The 18,181-nt window shown below is 39.6% G+C and overlaps 1 protein-coding gene across 1 annotated transcript in view; it reads right to left on the reverse strand.

Annotated features, from left to right (window-relative positions):
- osbp2b (oxysterol binding protein 2b) overlaps positions 1 to 18,181 on the reverse strand; it is a 119,825-nt gene that overhangs the window by 36,755 nt on the left and 64,889 nt on the right. Inside the window, exon 3 of the mRNA XM_041787132.1 lies at positions 7,040 to 7,290. Coding sequence (XP_041643066.1) covers positions 7,040 to 7,290 — 251 coding nt within the window. The remainder of the gene's footprint in view (positions 1 to 7,039; positions 7,291 to 18,181) is intronic.

Genomic DNA, 18,181 nt, shown 5'->3' on the forward strand with positions numbered 1-18,181 from the left:
ACCTTCACGTTTTGCTTCAAATGTCTAAACACCAGTGTCTGAGGCTCACCTTTAACTGTTAGCAGGACAGATGACATTGAGCTACTTCCTCAGGAAGAATCATGATATGAAACTCAACACTCACTCAAAAAATACGATGGTTCCACTTTTTTTTTTTGTGCTGAGTCTCCAGTAGAAACACAGACTGCATGTGACTTCCGACCGGGTAAAACAGAGTTGACAGAGGCTAAATAAAGTGAATGAGCATGCAGAAGTAAAAGTTGAGTAACCATCACAATGACAAGTTGAGAACATCCTGGCACACTTCGGAGAATGCATGTTATAGTAAAAAATTCTGATGCTAAATATGTATTTAGATTACCTGTCATAGAGACAGCAACACCTGGTTTTAGGTATTCATAGTTTTGTATATTTGCCATTACCAAAGAAGGGTCCCACAAGGTTCAATACTAGGTCTTGTTTTATTTACAATAAACAGTATACACACTGGCCAATACATTAGGTACACCTTGCTAGTTCTGGGTTGGACCCTCTTTTGCTGTCAGAACTGCCGTAGTTCTTTGAGGCATAGTTTCAACAAGGTGTTGATGTGGTGACTGCAGAGGCCATTGGAGTACAGTGAACTCATTGTCATGTTCAAGAAACTAGTTTGAGATGATCTGAGCTCTGTGGTGCATTATCTCAGTGGAAGCAGCCATCAGAAGATGGGTACACTGTGGTCATAAAGGAATGGACATGGTCTGCAACAATACTCAGGTAGGCTATAGTAAATGCTCAATATGGGGTTAAGGGGCCCAAAGTGTGCCATGAAGATATCACCTACAAGATTATACCACCACCAGCCTGAACTGTTGATACAAGGTAGGATGGATCCATGCTGTCATGTTGTTTATGCCAAATTCTGACCCTACCATCTGAATGTCGCAGCTGAAATCAAGACCATCCAGACCGGGCAATGTTTCTAAATCTTCTTTTGTCCAATTTTGGAGAGCCCAGGTGAATTGTAGCCTCAGTTTTGTGTTCTTAGCTGATAGAAGTGGCTACCAGTGTGGTCTTCTGCCACTGCAGCCCATCTGCTTCAAGGTTCAATGTATTGTGCATTCAGAGATGGTATTCTGCATACCTTGGTTGTAATGAGCAGTTATTTTAGTTACTGTTGCCTTTTTATCATCTTGAACCAGTCTGCCCATTTGCCTCTGACCTCAACCATGCATTTTCATCCACACAACTGCTACTCACTGGATATTTTCCCTTTTTTGGACCATTCTCTGTAAACCTAGATGGTTCTGTGTGAAAATCACATTGGATCAGCAGTTTCTGAAATACTCAGAACACCCCGTCTGGTTTGAACTTCAGTAAGTGGTCTTGACCACATCTACAGGTCTAAATGCATTGAGTTGCTGTAATGATTAGCTGATTAGCTATTTGTGTGAATAGCATTAAACAGGTGTACCTAATAAGTGGCCAGTGAGCGTATTACAGTATTATATCTGCTATAACAAGTTGTAACACCTATGTTGCTCAGCCAATGATACAGTCCTGTATTGCTATAACACTGTTCATACAGCCAACCAAACACTTCAGCAAGCTTTTGACAAATTACAGTATGCTTTGATTAATCTGAAACTACTTCTTAAAGGAAACAAAACCAAAAGCGTGTTATTCATTAACATGGCTTAACTATCACGACCACAACAGTTCCTGAATACTGAGATCCTGATATCTGGCTGGATCAAAAAATCACATTCAAAAATCCACATGATTCTCTGACCAAAAAGGTTTCCTCTACAGGAACACAACTAGCTTCACTTAGCAAGAAAAAAAAGGGGACCGTTGAAAAACGTTTTTACACCTTTTAGGATGGACGCCTAGGACTTACGCCTAAGTTTAAGAAGTCTGACTTATCCAATTTGATATGAATGAAAAAACATACAAGTAGCACCAAGGCAGTGCATCTTTCTTAATAATTTATCAATGAAAAGGTACGAAGACAAGGTAGAGAAAGAAAAAATAAAAAGGGGAATATGCTGAGCGGTATGTATGTAAATACATGCAAACACAAAGGGGAAGAAGCCTGGATTAAATTACTCACTTGAGAAGTTACATCATCATGAAATGAACTAGAGCAACCCTCTCCAGTACCAGGGTCAGATCACAGAGAGACTGCAGTTGTGCCTGCCATTATGCATTCTTCTGACATAAATCACTCAAACTCCATGTGTTAAAGTACATAAATGTTTCCATAGCCACAAAAACATAGCTCCAAAAATCCAAATACTGACTCTCACCTTCTGCTTAAGGAGAACCTTTAAAAAGAACAAAAGTCATTACAGGGAGTTTGTGGCAGCACTTTTCCTCATTAGAAACACGTCCTTGACAAACTAAATGGCTTTTTAATGAGTAAGGCAATCCAAAAGAGTCAATTTTATTGCTTGTCCAGTACTTTTAAATTTCCAGTACCAATTATAGGAAAAATAAATGGATGACAGAGAGAAATAGGGGCTTATTATCTTGAGCGAAGGCCTTGTTACATAATTAAAGCATAATCTCGTTTCACTTTCTCATCTCAGCCGTTGTTACCACATGCTTAAGCATTCTGGAGATTATCCTTTTCCTCTGCTTTATTTCAAACATGATCTTAAGGTCAAAGTTCTCACAGATTTACCCCTTCTGAAAGGATTTTGACACCAACAGCCAGATATTAAGCAGGCATGCACTACACCAATGACAGAAAAACAATGCTGTCTACAAAGCCGTCGAGAAAAACAGAGAAAGGCAAACCTGGTGTGATTGTCTGGCTTTAGTCAGAGCAGGTCTGTCTAACTGTGAGTCCAGAAAGCTCTGACATTCCCCACTGTGAGGGGAGGGTCCACGGAATGAGAAGGGGGGAGCAGGGGCTATTCCTGTCTGCCCCCACCGACCTGATATCATATCCAGTATCACTCCTTCAGGACCTCAACCCTCCCTGAACTCTCAGCCGTTACTAATATACTGTAAAGCCAATGGTATGTAGCATTGAGGAGAGTGGAACAGGGCCAGATACAGTAGAGGATGACGCTGGTAAACAGATACAACACATACAGAAGTGGGAACTCAAAGCCTGCTTGAGTTTGTTGTTGTCTTGTTAAATACAGCTGCAAAAGTGATAATGGGTGACGTGTTTTTAGAGGGATTTTTTCTGTTGCTACTCCTACGGTTTTTTCATCTGAAAAATGTCACTCTGTTATTGATTCAGGTTGAGCTGTGCCTGTGTGCCTCACTAGAGATGTCCAAATTGATCAAGAACCAGTTATTACAAACCGGTTGTCATTAAGTGATGGTGATAGTGTTCTTTTGTGGACCAATTAAATTGCCAGCCAATAAGTATTGAGCACACAGCACTGTGAATCAGATCAAACTGAAATGCAGCACCTCTGACTGTCAGCTTAAAATGGAAAAAAAAAAAAAAACCTGTCATATCATCTAGTTCTGTATCTGCTGCTTCTGCTGCTGTGGATCAGCATTCTACCCTTCAGCCTAAAAGTCATGGCAGAACTTCCAAACTGTGTAGTGAGTCCTGTTACTTGGAAAATAAAACTCCAATGTTGAAATCAATGCTGAAACCCAGCAGGATAAAAGCTATTTAGCCTAAAAATAGGCAACATAATGGTACATTAATGCTCAAGTCCTGCCCCATGCACAGTGCCAATAAAAAGCATTCAGCCCCTTGGATGTTTGGGATGTTTTGGTCATTATATTATTCATTTTTGGACAAAAAATCTCCAAAATGTTCCACACAGTATTGTTACCTAAACAAAAATATGTCATGTAAAATTAGTGAGTCCATAAATATTGACCCCCCCCCTCAGGTCAGTATTCAGTAGACGCACCTTTGGCTGCAATTACAGCACTGAATCTGCATGGATAGGTCTCAATCAGGCTTGCACATCAGGACACTGCAATTTTACTCCATTCTTCTTTGACAAACTGCTCAATCCACTCCCAAACATTTTCCTAGTTGTCTGTAAACCATTTCTGTGTAGCCGTTGCTGTATGCTTCAAGTCATTGTCTTGCTAGAAAATAAATATTCTCCCAAGCCATAGTTCTCTTGCAGACTGAATAAGATTGTTTTCTGGAATTTGCCTATATTTCACCCTCTAGCCTGACAAGCCTTCAAGGGCCGGCTGCCAAGAGGCATCCCAACATCATGATGCTGTGACCACTGTGCTTCATAGTGGGGATGGTGTGTTTGTGGTGATGTGCAGTGGTTGGCGTCCACCAAATATAGTGCCTTGGCTGATGATCAAAAGCACCATTTTGGTCTCATCAGACTGAAGAACTATATTGAACATGGAGTCTCCTACATGCCTTTTGGTGAACTCTGACCGGTGAAGAACCTGCACAACAGTTGTTATATGCAGAGTCTCTCCATCTCAGCTGCTGAAGCTTGTAACTCCTTCAGAGTAGTCATAGGTGCCTTGGTGGACTCTCTCACTAGACCTTTTTGCATGGTCACTCAGTTTGTGAGGACGGCCTGATCCAGGCCGATTCACACATGTGCCATATTCCTTCAGTTTCTTGTTGGTAAATTTAACTTAACTCAACTCTGGGGGATGTTCAATGCCTTGCAGTATTTTTTGTTCCCATCACCTGACTTATACTTCTCAATAACCTGTTCTCTCAGTTGCTTGGAGTGTTCTTTCGTCTTCACAGAAATAGTCCTTGTTGTTTCTGACTCTATCCGCTGTTCTCTCTAGATAAAGGCATAATAATCCCTAAAATAAATCTTATAAAAAGAGAGGTTTTTGCAGGCCGGAAGACTAGTGCTGCTGTCACAGAGGGATCTCAGGATTAAAGTCAGTAGGAACATAACACCAGTCCCACATCTGACCACTTTACTCCTCTTTAGTTTGCACTCAGAGCCACAGAACTCTTCTTTAACACTCCTTTGTCCTCTGAGGACAGACAAGTTAATAGGCTTAATGGATTTTTCAGTTCGTTAATAAATGTGTTCACATAATTAAACAAGTGTAATGAATGAATCATCACATTGTGTCATTCAGTTATTCTTACTGTACAGACACATGTTGCATTGCTCCTTGGGAGTATTTTTCACTGCTCTGTTGAAAAAATTAGGTAAAAGCATTTTGACAGGAAAGAACAATACTGCAAGGCTAAGTAGGCTAACCATTTGTAAACTAGATGTTAAAACAACTACAGCTTTGAGTGTGATATTGTTTATTTTTTCAAACAGTCCTGCAAGCTACACATCATAGTGGAGAAGTAAAGAGCAAAAACAGATTATTATCTTTTGCCTACGTAATCATTCATTTGACTCCCCCATGACTACTTCCTCAACTTCACTGGAAGTTGAGGAAGCAGCGAAAAGCTTTTTCCTATATGGCTGCTGCTCTGTGTGAGTCTGTATATCTCCACTAACTAGATCATTTGTTTTATGCACATTCATCTGTGTGTTTTATCTGTCTGTTTACTACACAGCCAGTGAAATTAAAAATCAATGAATCAATGAATCAATCAATCAATCAATCAATCAATCAATCAATCAATCTTTGTTTGTTTAGCCCCAATTCATACCAAAGTTATCTCAAGACACTTGACAAAGAGGGCAGGTCTAAACCGACATTATTCACCACAAGCTCAGCACTGGCAATATTTAGTATCATTACAGGCAGCGATCTCAACTAGAACCAGACTCATGATAAGAAATATACAAACAGGTAGATTTAATGCAGGCTGACAGATAAAGGTCCACTAATGGATTTAGCTTAAGTAAAACAGCATCACTCTTAGTTTTAATCTGATCCAAAAGAATAATCATTTAAAAAACCCTCAGATTGAAGAAATAAGCCATAGGGCATTTTCTGCATCAGGCTGTAAACATGTTTATTTCTTCAGTCAAAATTGACATTTACGGGTGTACATGACCTGATGTGTCGCGTTCAAGTCTGACCTGTGGCCTCTTTCCCACGTCTTTCCCCCACTCTGTCATCACTATTTTCAACTCTATTCAACGTCCCCCCCCTCAATAAAGGAAAAAAACATCCCCCAGAATATCTTTAAAAAAAACCTGAAATTTTAAAGAGCCTGTGCCCACAGCCACCATTTATCTCTGGGCCCAACTTTTCTATCAAAACCAAATAGTGCAGTGATGTCAGCATTCAGCACAAAAATGCCCTTGGCATTAGCTGCTTTTTATTGTTGCACTTTCAGGGTCCTTGTTGAAAATAGGGTCAGTCTTGTCAATGTCACTTCTCCCTTGCTGGTCAGTTAGAATAAAAATGAGGAGCAGGAGTAGAATTTACAGGTGTAGAGCTGCTGCTTCTATCAAGACAAAATTTAGATTGTTTTCATGATATTTTCTTTAAAAGAGAAATATTGTGCAAGTAGTTTTTATCTACATAGGAACCAACTGTCACTGTCATTTTTTTTTGCAGTAAATGCCAGTATGAAGCGCTCTACAGCTGAGGTTGTGGGTGCTTCAAGCACAGAACATGCTGCAGTGAATGCAGACCCTAATAAGGGTCCTAGTAGATATTTCTTTGCTTTTGGGGCTAACTTCAAGTGGACACTTGAGGAACTGCCTAGGCTTCATTTTTTTGGCACCAGAGTTTACTGCTTTTTTGATAACTGCCTTGCTGACAAGTCCAAGTGATGTTGTACCCTACTTATTAAAGGTCTCTTGGCAAACTAAATCACTTTGTTTGAACAAACTTATGAAGAAAACCTTTTTTTTCAGCAAAGTCTGAATTTTGACAAAAGTTTTATCAAACTGCAACCAGGAGAAGAAAATCACCTCTGTTATGACAACCAGCTTAATATTCTGAGACAGTTTTTTAACTTTTATTTTGACAGGATCTAGTAAGGTATGGGAACTACTCTCATCCTGCAGCCGACAGTGCTTTTGTTCCTGCTCACATGCTACACTGTGACACCAGGTGACTGGTACTTGTGTCACATTGATCATGTTGAAGCCTGTAGGACTCAGGTCCTTCTCTGTCGTTGCTGCATCTTGTGCCCTGGTCTGTCTCAGTTACTTACATTGATCATAGCATTGGAAGTGATGCGGAAGAGGGTGGCTCTCTCATTCACTGCCTTGATCTTCTCCCCTCCCTCCACAGGGACTTTCAGACCCTCAAGCTCGCTCAGAGAGCGCTGCAGGGCGGCCCCATGCTTGGCGATTAGGTCATTACATGTGCTGAGGTCATCAAGCTTGCTGACGAGTATCTTGAGGGTGCCCTGAAGCTCGCTGCGGTCTGACTGAGATGTAGGCTCCTCGTCCCCGGAGTCATCTGGAAGAAAGAGGTCAGATGTCACTTGTTATTGGGATTTGCAAAACTGGCAAATATACAACTTTTCCAAGGAATGATCTAAACTTGTTATGCTCAATGACAGAATTAAAGCTCATGAATGAAACTTTTGAGTTTGGTTTTATTTTGGCAACTCCATGGACAAAGCAGATATCATGTACATATTCTGCACATAGGTAAACCTTTTTTGTTCTTTTTGTTTATTTACCAAAAAAATCAATTTCTACTTTCATTAAATGTTCAAATTTCAGTCTGTTCAGTCTTTAAGAGTCTTTTTCATAGAAAGTGTAAAAAAAGCGCCTTTTTCTTCAGCATGAGTAAGCTACTTGACTTGATCTGCCACCTATGACTTTGCCATTCAACCCTATGCCATTTATCATAGGCGTTTGGCTGCATCATGAGTATTAGTATATGCGTACATAGTACTGTTTCACACCAGCCTTTATGCAATGTGTGTTACTGGTAGATACCTCTAGTGGGCCCACAGGACAGCTTCAGCCATATACAACCACCTGACTTATGGTTTACGAACTATAAATGGACAGGAAGGTAAATATGCCCTAATTCTGGGATCAGAACTACCTCAAAAGAAATATCAACAATCAACAGTGACTTTGGATCAGCTAAGGTGACCGTTGACCAGTAAAGAACACACCATCTGCCCTGTCTGCACTCCCTAAAAACAGTCCTGGTATTTTGATTTCACAAGCAATAATCTTGAGTCAACTGCGTTCATAGATGACATCATTAGGATGTTCCCAGGCGTCTCTTTCCCCATTTGGCTAAACACTTATTTAAACCACGTTTTACTGACTAGTCTAAAGAGGAGAAAATACCTAGAAAACAGTCTCATTCATTACAGGGTTGTTGTGTCAGCAGGTATGATGTGAGCCTGATATACCCTGGGAAGCATGGCTAACATTAGCAGCTAGCGCCCCCAGCCTTCATTCGTCTTTGCAGATTAATGTCATGCTTTGATATGTGGCTTCTTATCACTTCGGTTGAGTAGTTACATGTGAGTTCAACCCTCTACAACCTACATACCACTTTATTTCCATTTTTTTACTTCAGAAAGATGTCATACCACGCTATTCCTACCTCACACTAACTCTTAAACTTCTTATATTTACTCCCAGCGAAGGGCTAGGGGAAAGCTCTGACAGGAACACATCAGCAATTAACTGAAGCTACAGCAGCTTGGCGGGAGATTTTATTAAAGTAGAAAAGAACATTACACTTGCATTCTAAGCCTGTGTTTATGAATAATGATAGATAATTAGTTTAACCAACTCTGAAAACCTTGTGACGGCTAACTTGATAAATTAATCTAACTGTTTAACTAAAGCGGCAACCTCCGGTCCTGAAAAATGAAGCCAATGTGGAAGTGGACACCTGTTAAACAGACTGTATTTAAACTAGAAATAAACTGGTTTACAGCCTGGTTCAAAAAACCAAACGTGTCTCATTAGCTAATATCTTCATGTGCTCTGACTGTACAGGGGGTGAATTTTTTGTAGCACAATAGTTTACATTATATTTAAAACTTCACTGTGGACTGATGGCACGTCTCATTTGACTGACAGATAGCTCGACTGGCAGAGTCTACGTTTCTGTCAACCAGAATGCTAGATAGCTAGCTGACAGGAAGTTGTGCTTAGTGGGCGGGCCGTAAGGTTGATCCCAAGTTCAGTTGAGGCCGCGATTTCAAGATGGAAGCCAACACGAATTGGCTTCAGGAGCTGTTTGAGTCCACCTATTGTAAGCAGGTGGCTGATGTCACACAGGGTTTGTCCAATTCTTTCTACAGTCTATGGTTTAACTACGTAGATCCCTAGTCATCATTACAGCAGCTGCTGAAAACACGCAGTATCCTGGCAAACACTTTTTACATCAAAATGTCAAAATATATTCACAAGATAAATTTGATTAAAATCATATCTAGTACCCATGCAACCGTGAATGGACTTAACTTACACTCACCAGTGTACAGGGTCATTCACTGAACTGTAACACTGATTTTGCCTCTAATACTTTTGCAGGTTTCCACAGTATCTATCAGTCACCAGTTCAGCAAGCATCTACAGCATGTACACCTTGACTGAAGTCCACCTGTGTTCATTTGAATTGATTGGACATGATTTGGTAAGGCACACACCTCTCTACAGAAGGCCTCATAGCTGACAATGCATATCAGAGCAAAAGCCAAACCATGAGGTCAAAGGAACTTTCTGCAGAGCTCAGAGACAGGTTTGTAGCAAGGCACAGATCTCGGGAAGGCTACAAAATAAATTCTGTTGTATTGAAGGTCCTCAGGAGCACAGTGGTCTCCATAGTTCTCAAATGGAAGAAGTTTGGCACAACCAGGACTCTTCAAAGAACTGGGCTTATGGCAGAGTGGCTACACAGAAGCATCTCCTCAGTGGAAAACACATGAAAGCCTGCTTAACTTTCACATGGAGTTATGGAAATATTTCACTTGTAATGATGTGTCTAGACTTTAAAACATGGGTCGTAAACTACATTTGTACAAGGACCAGTTTTTACTTGAAGACAATGAATGGGCAAGGCCTTCCCAAAACTAAATTTAACTAACTATTTTGGCCCAATCAACAGATAATTGTTTAATTATTTTTTTCCTCCAAAAATGTAAATAAGTTTTTGCATTTGGCTGTGAGATCAATGCCAGCGGCCTAAAATGCAGCTGCCACTAGGGGGGGATTGTGATATTTGTGCTATATATTCATGGGGCTGGCATGTTGTCATCTTTGGGTTTGATGCTAGAATGCTGTTTTGTGATTGGTGAGGAAACGGTCCGGAAACCAGTCTATTGTGGTGGAACTCTTAAAGTGACTAAAGTGGAAAGTTGACATGGAAAACAGCTGCTTTGATCAAGGATGATTTCATGAGTATAACTTTCTCATGCATCATATTCACTAAAAATGACTGATGGGTGGATTTCTGTAAAATGGATCAAACATTAAGCCAATATTTAAAGGCTAGTGGGATTTTTTAAATACCACACCCTGAATACAACAACATATTTATCCTCCGCACATTTACTGATTTTAAAAATCTTCTGGGGGCCGGATGGGATGCTGTGGTGGGCCTGATGTGGCTGCCAGTTGATGATCACTGCTCTAAAATATAAGGATGTTTCACTTCTTCTTTATGTTTAAATCATCAACAGTAAAACAGCCTTTAAATGCGTCACTTTGTATTCAATGAATCCAAATGGAAGTTTTTAATTTTTTGAGATGCACCTGTATACTCATTACATTTTTTTCGAACTGTGCTAAAACTATAAAGATACTACAGTGTCATCTTCCTTTGTTCTCATTTCTTTCATGGCATGTTTAGTGATGTTCTTTCAGTAATAAAACTTATGAAACAAAAATGTTCAGAATGAAAGAAGACAAGTGACTTCTATGGCAACAAATCATTCCACTGTGATTAGTAACTTTAATAAAATTAGAGCTAATTGGACAGCTGTGATTTTGCAGACGGTCCCACAAACTCACCCATTAGATGTCAACACACGAAATTCAAGTGACTCTGCAGAACATTTCGCAACTTATTAAATATAAATTTGAGCTGTATGAGGGCATTTCGATACAGAGAGCTCGCCCATACCCGTGAGCCTTTGCGGGAGCAGCTGTCTCTCACTCTGATGTCACTAAAGAGAGGTTACTCGAGCTTAAACAGAACATACTAGAACAGCGTTGCAGAGTCAGCCTTATATTACACACCCACACAAACAGACTACAAGCACACACACACACCGACAGAAATACACAGAGGGTGAAGCCAAGGTCCATAAAAAACGCTGTCACATCATAAAAGGAACAAGTCCGAGGGGGAAACACAATCAACAACATGATGTATAAAGGTTGTTAAATCACACTATTTCTAAGATAATAGATTCTGTTTTTAACTCAAAAAAAGAGGGAAATTGCTCATTTCAAAGAAAGATACATTCAAACAACTGTGTATCACATCTTTATTTACAGAGAAGAATATTTCCCCCACATAAACGCGTCTGTGTTTGTGTTTCTGTTTGAATAAATAAAGCTAACAAAACAAGACCATATGGCTGAGATAAATTCAAAGCACCAGCTCCAAACACATTCTGGCCTGCTGAAAGCAATAACATCCCACCGATCCCACCAGAGGAGTGACATATTAAAGAGGGAGGAGGTGAAGAAGGAGCTTGTCGAGAGGAAAATGAGTACCGAGAGGAAATGTGGAGGAAAAATATACCTCAGGTTAAAGGTTTGACTGCAGAGAAGACACAGAGGTGCAAAGAGAAAGTCTCTCCATCCTCTGCGTCACCTCTCTGACCTTAAAATGCTAATGTCTACACCTTGTCGGCACCATACAGAGTCTGCTTTGTCACACTGAAAAGGTCTGGTATGTAGCTGATACACAGCCTGTCAGTGTTGGCGAGAGGCAGCAACACTTTCTCCTCAGAACATCGCAGCACGCTGTGACCTTGCAGACGGTGAGACTATCACCTCTGTCATGTCCATTTCCTTCCAGCGAGTGTTACATGGATCCGAGCCTAAGGGATGATATAAGGACTACAGCATGTAACAGCATCATACAGAGATCACATCTGACCAAAACATTAGTCCTCCAGGGAAATGTCAAGCTTCACTACTGCTACCTGATATCTGAATGCAATGCACCAATTACCAGGTGTGGTTTTTAAAATCAGTAACTGAACTTTTACTTAAGCACACTTATAGGAAAATGTTTTTCACTACATTCTCATCAGCATCAGCTACTAGTAACATGGAATGATTTAACCTCAGTTCAGTCAAGAACATTCTCGTCATACATTTAACCATTTTAGTGAAAAGTGAATATACAGTTTTACTTAGTGGCAAAGGCTCTGCACAAAAGATGCTCCCTGGGTTAGCCAAGCAACATGCTTTGACTTTCCAGGGAGTGCATAGCTAGAAACTCCTATATGGATAGAGACATTCATGACAACATGTACTGAATACAATAAAATTAGTTTAAAAGCAACTAAACCATAATAGCAACACTCTCAATAAGAGGGTGCAACAAGCTTTATGCTATAAAGGAGGAGGCTGGGGTGGAGGAGGTCTAGCTTTGGCAGCAGTAGCAGCAGTATGGTGCATCAGCATTAATGCAAGCAGGGATTAGTGAGAAGTACATCATATTTAAATACACCACTGTGTTGAGAGAAAGAGTTGTGATTGGCTGTGGGGGATGGAAGGTGATAATTGGGATCATCTGACTGTTAGCTGATCACAGGTGGGCGTAAGACTACCGTGTCCTGCATGAACTAACACTGAGATCGTTTAACTTGTTTTCATGGAAATTGTTATTGAAACTGAGACTTGATTAAAAGCCAGGTGCTCCTTTATCTCACTTAAATCTAATGACCAACTACTGAGGCAGCGAAATTCCATGAAAAAAAAAGTCTTAACATGCTTTTGGCATTATTGCCTACACATCCAAACTGATAAACGTATCATGGACTAATAGGAAACTAAACCCAATAGAGCCAATATACTGACTGAATGTAAAATCAACATATCAAAGTTTAAAATGGACCATAAAGGACAAGATGTTTTAGACAGAATTCTTCTTTAGTAAAGCATATGTTTAAAAAATGATGGAAGAGAACTTCTGTCATCTTACTACGATAATGGGCGCATGTCTGTCCGTCTGTCTGTCTGTCTATGTGTTTGTCTTGACTTGCACACCATGCTGTTGCTCCGTTTGTCCTTTATAACTCTCAGAAGACTTATTTGGTGTACTGGCTTGAAACTGGTGCCTTAAAAATCAGAAATACATACTGCACATGTTGCTTCAGTTTGCCCCCTCCCCATGCTCCACGTTACTTCCTCTGTGTAACACATATGCTCACTTCCCCACAATATGTAAGAAAAGACAGCCTTTGCTTTCAAACAGAGGCAGACTTTACCATTATGCAAAGGTAGGTGGTTGCCTGGGGCCCTGAACTACTATGGACCCTGTGAACACATAATTAACTTAACCCTCTCTTCTGCACTGCCTGTAATCTGGCCGTTTGGAATTTAAGAAGTTAAAACAGTCATTCAAAGTAGAAATACTGAGTAAACTTTGTCACGCATTACACAGAGAAAAATCTCAAGATTTTTGCAAAGTCCAGCAGTAATGGCTCACAGATACACAGAAACAGAAACTAGTAGGGGTGGGAATCACTAGTGGCCCCACGATAGGATATTATCACAATATTTGGGTCACGATTCGATATTGCGATTTTTAAACATTTTGCAAAACAGATAGAATTGCGATACCATATATTGCAATATATTGAGATCTACACCATTTTTAAACTTTTTAGCTGATTTAGCATTAGTCTTGCCATCATGAATGTCGTATTTCAGCAGTGTTTTATTTTCATGTAGCACTTCTTGCAAACCTCATGTTTCATGTCCATCCATTTCGTGCCCTGCTTGTATTCCTAATGTCCTTCCTCTGGTGCTGCCATGTTTGTTGTACTAATTTTCTCCTACTCTATGACCGCCACCTCTGCTTACCTCACTGGACAAACAATTGTCTTACACAATTGATTTTATTTTTCCGTTATTATAAACTTCAGTTCATATTAGCAGTTAATTTGAAAAAAATAGATACTTGGTGGATGAGACGATATGATATATCACCAGACAAAATATCACGATACTATGCTGTATCGATTTTTTTCTCCCACCCCAAGAAACTAGCATTTTAGTGTGAGGAAAACATAGGAAAAAAATCAAACTTATGGTTTGTGCTGCCTGCCTTCTCTGTCAAATAGTAGTCCAAAAATCAGAGAGAAAGATGACAGTAAGGGTCCAACAGACAAAACTTGCAACTCTTGACCTCATTTAGTCCCAAAAGCATGCTAACTCAAAAGTTTATTGATTAAAAACTCCATTAAATTGCTGATCATCTCAGATGTGTCATATTGTTTGTTTGGTTTTGTTAGTCTTAAGTCTGACAGGGGCCTATCTGTGTCTGATACATTCTAAGAAGCATAACAAGTGCACCCATAGGATCCTTTGGTCTTTTTTGGCTGAGTATTGCGTCAGTAAAGCAATCAAGGGCTTCTCTGGCTATTGGCAGGTTTACTCTGCGTTATCTTGGCCCACTGTTGGCCAGAAGCAAGCAGTTGTATTTTTGGAGCAGCTCTGTCCATCTCTTCTTTTTGGATTGAGGTGACAGCATGTCTGACAGGTGGAAGTGTAGCTTCCAGAACAACTCCACTGACAGGTGTGCACACAGTACCTGCAACATAAGCAGGGCTGCATCCATGCTTCACTCAATCTGAACAACCTACTAAGTGGTATCAAAGTCAGCTGGTGGTAATAAAATGTAAACAAATTAAAAAGTTTGTGTGAAATATATCTTATCATGACGTTTTTATTTAGAAAACACCAAACCAAGTAATATTTATGATGACAAGTACCTCATCATATATATTATTAAAATATAAATAGCCACATTTCTATGCAAAAACAATCCTAAACAGTCAGTTCTGATTTGTTTCAGATCAACTTGAAGTTGTGTAGGCATGTGGCCATGGTTCTGTTATGTCTTGAAGTTAAACTATCAGCCATAACCAGATCATTTACAATTAAAATATACTGTAGTTATCTTTCAATGCAAGAACAAAATTGACCTTTTATTTGAGCTAGTCTTAAGGAATAGAAAACCAAGAGAAGCTAAAGCAGAAACACAAAACTAGTGGAGGAAGGGCAAAATGCAGAAAGAGAAGCGATGATCTCTCACCATGTTTGAATTCCTTGGCATCCATTTCCACCCAAAGGTAACCAGAGTTCAGGCTGGCAGAAGCGGCACACATGGGCCAAGGAGCTTCCGAGCTAATGTGTGAACATGTCAAACCAGCTTTCAGACACACAACTATCTGATCATCAGAGACGAAAACAAAACTGTACAGCCAAAGGTCAACCGAGGAGCAAGGAGTCAGACAGCGACAATGAAACCTTACCAGGAATACGGATCAGAGCTGACGCTAGAGGCCACCCATTAAAGACCAGCAGGAGAGAAGAAAGCTTAAAACGCTGAATTTCAATACACTTACTGCAGACACAGTCAGGTAAAGAGGAGGGAAAAGCTGACGGCGTACAGTCAGAAAATTGACTGGAGATTGTGTCGAGAGACGTGCAGCTCAAGAGAAAAGAAAAGGAAGACAGGAGAAGGGGAAGGGAAAGAGTGGGAGAGGATAATGAAATAAGTCTTAAATTGATCAAGTGTGACTGTAGAAGAGCAGTTTTAAACAGAAAAGCTAGTTGGTTAATTGGTGCCGTTTTGAACTTCCTCCCACGAGACAAAAATAAGCCTGCCCCAAATCACATTTAATTGGATGTATTTTCAGAGTTCAGGATGAGTCTCAGACTATCTAAACTGCAGAGAAAATTCTTACTAAAAACACTTCAAAATGTGTTTGATTCCGTATTCATCCATTTTATATAGCTTTGTTAGATATTTATTTACTGCTATAACCTTTGTCCTCTTTTGCACTATTGAACTTTTTTACTTATTCCATTTCAGAAAGCTCTGTTTATAAATCTGGCACAAAGAGTAGAAAAATCTGTGTTTTGTAGATTATTTATTTGTTGTAACAATGCTTCTTTGCAATAAATCTTAGACTGTTGGACAGCCTATTAAATGATGCCACATCTGTAAGCATTTGTGGGATGAGCAGCAGAGCTGAGTATAGGGGTTGCACCCATGAAAAACTGGCCATATCTTGTCTGCCAAAGCCAAACAGCTTATTCTGTCATTGACTCTTGTTTGGTGTTGTTTGGTGGATTGGTTGATGAAGTGTAAAGAAACAAGACATATTGGCAATTTCACAATTCATTCATTTAACCCGTAATTTCTGCTTACAGAGGCTGCGGCGTTATCAGCCAGTGAATCATACTGTGAAGCAAATCATTCCCTCTCTGGTCAATCAGAGCTGTTCCACTACCTGCGCTCCAGTCCAAACAGTCAAAAGTACAGAGTATCCGTTGCTGTCAAAATACAACACAATGCAGGGACTCCTGATCGTAAATCATCACTATATCAACAGTACAACCTCATCCTGCAGCTAGAGCAAAAGGTCAGCAGGAGGTCATGGGTTACAGAGCTACAACGACACCATTTGTGAGGAAAAGGTCACTTTTGGGAACATTTAGCCAAAAATGTGTACATAAAACCAAACACCCTTCATTCAACATAAACCTCTTAATTTACTAATGTACTCACCCATGGCATAAGCAATAATATCATGGACTCCTACCGGAAGGGATGATAAATTAACCCCAAAAAGGTAAAATAATCAGCTGTTGACATGCTATTCCTGCGTGAAATCACTGATCTCCCGCGATCTCTGCACGGTTCCAGTGGGTGAAGTCGCTCCCTTTGGTTAGAGAAACTTTACAGTTGTGTCAATTTTGTCAATAAATGAAGGAGTTCTGGAGACCAGGTGATGCATTTTATTTCTCACCCTTCTGAATCTGAAAACTGTCTCATCAGCATATTTACTGGTACTGATGCCTTTACCACATCATGGCTGGTGATGTATGAATAACTGATGTAATCAGTTGCAAGTGCAGAAATCATCCAGGCTGATCTGATTTAAGAGTCAATCCAGACTAAACTGCAGACTGAGCAAAACCTTCTACTTCATCAGGATAGTTTTAATGTTAGTGTCCTGTATTTTCCATGTTTCATTTTCATAATCTTTGATTCAAAAATGCTCTGATTGATGAGGCCGGAAGATTATCTGATTTTCATTTAAAATATGTGATCAGCAGATTGGGATAGGTGTCTGTAGGTAGGAATGCCCTGGTCCATTTTTTTTTTTTTTTTTTTTTTTTTTTTTTTTTGCCATTGATGCCAGTCACTATGAGAGATACAGATACTGATTCTGTTTTGATTCAGCAGCTGGTCAGTCTACTAGCTTTGTAGTGTACTGGGACCTCCTACAGGTGGCAGTGTAAACTGATGAAAGGAGAACAAAAACCATCCTCAAGTCAATAACAGACTGGACTGTAACAGACTAGAATAAAAACCTCCTAGGAAGTAATGAAACAAATATCCTACAGTAAAGACAACTGAAGTAATACGATGATTCATTTGTATACATGTGTTCATTCTCGGGCTGCAACAAACGACTGCTTATGTCGTCGATTAATAGGATGACTATTTTCCAAAATCAATAAATGAATCACACGATTTATCTTTTCTTTTTTAAATGGAACGTGGAAATTCAAAAGCTATTCAAAGAATAATGTGAATATCTCAATGTCTATTTTCCTTAAACTAAAAGAAAACTAAATTTTTATGAATTCTGTTAAATTAAATAACCTTAACAGAATAAACACACACACACACACACAAAATTATGTATTTTATTTTTACCTTGCCTCATCCTTACTAACATACACAATCACTTTAAGATCATACTGATGACAACAGCCAAGGGATATGCTGGGAATCAAAGATTCTAGTTATGGTGGGATACTGCTTTTACTGCTACCTACTGCAAATATTTTACCCCATCTAAGAGCCTGAGAGGAGGTGAGGAGAGGGGTTTGGATGGGATGAACTCATGTATTTTCCTTTTAATTTTGTGCTACATTGTTGTGCATGACAAGCGCAGTACAAATAAAGATTGATTGATTGATTGATTGCAGTGACTCTATCATTTTATTGCGCGACACAACAGACTGATAAACAAATTTTTTGCCAACACTTTTAATTAAAGAATTTTCATCGATTTTTATATCGATTTGTTGCAGCCCTAGTTCATTCATATGAACTGACAAATATTAACAGAAAAGAAGTGGTTGAGCCTGTTCAACAG

This window comes from Cheilinus undulatus, linkage group 5 (genome assembly GCF_018320785.1).
Source record: "Cheilinus undulatus linkage group 5, ASM1832078v1, whole genome shotgun sequence".
Classification (NCBI taxonomy): Eukaryota; Metazoa; Chordata; class Actinopteri; order Labriformes; family Labridae; genus Cheilinus; species Cheilinus undulatus.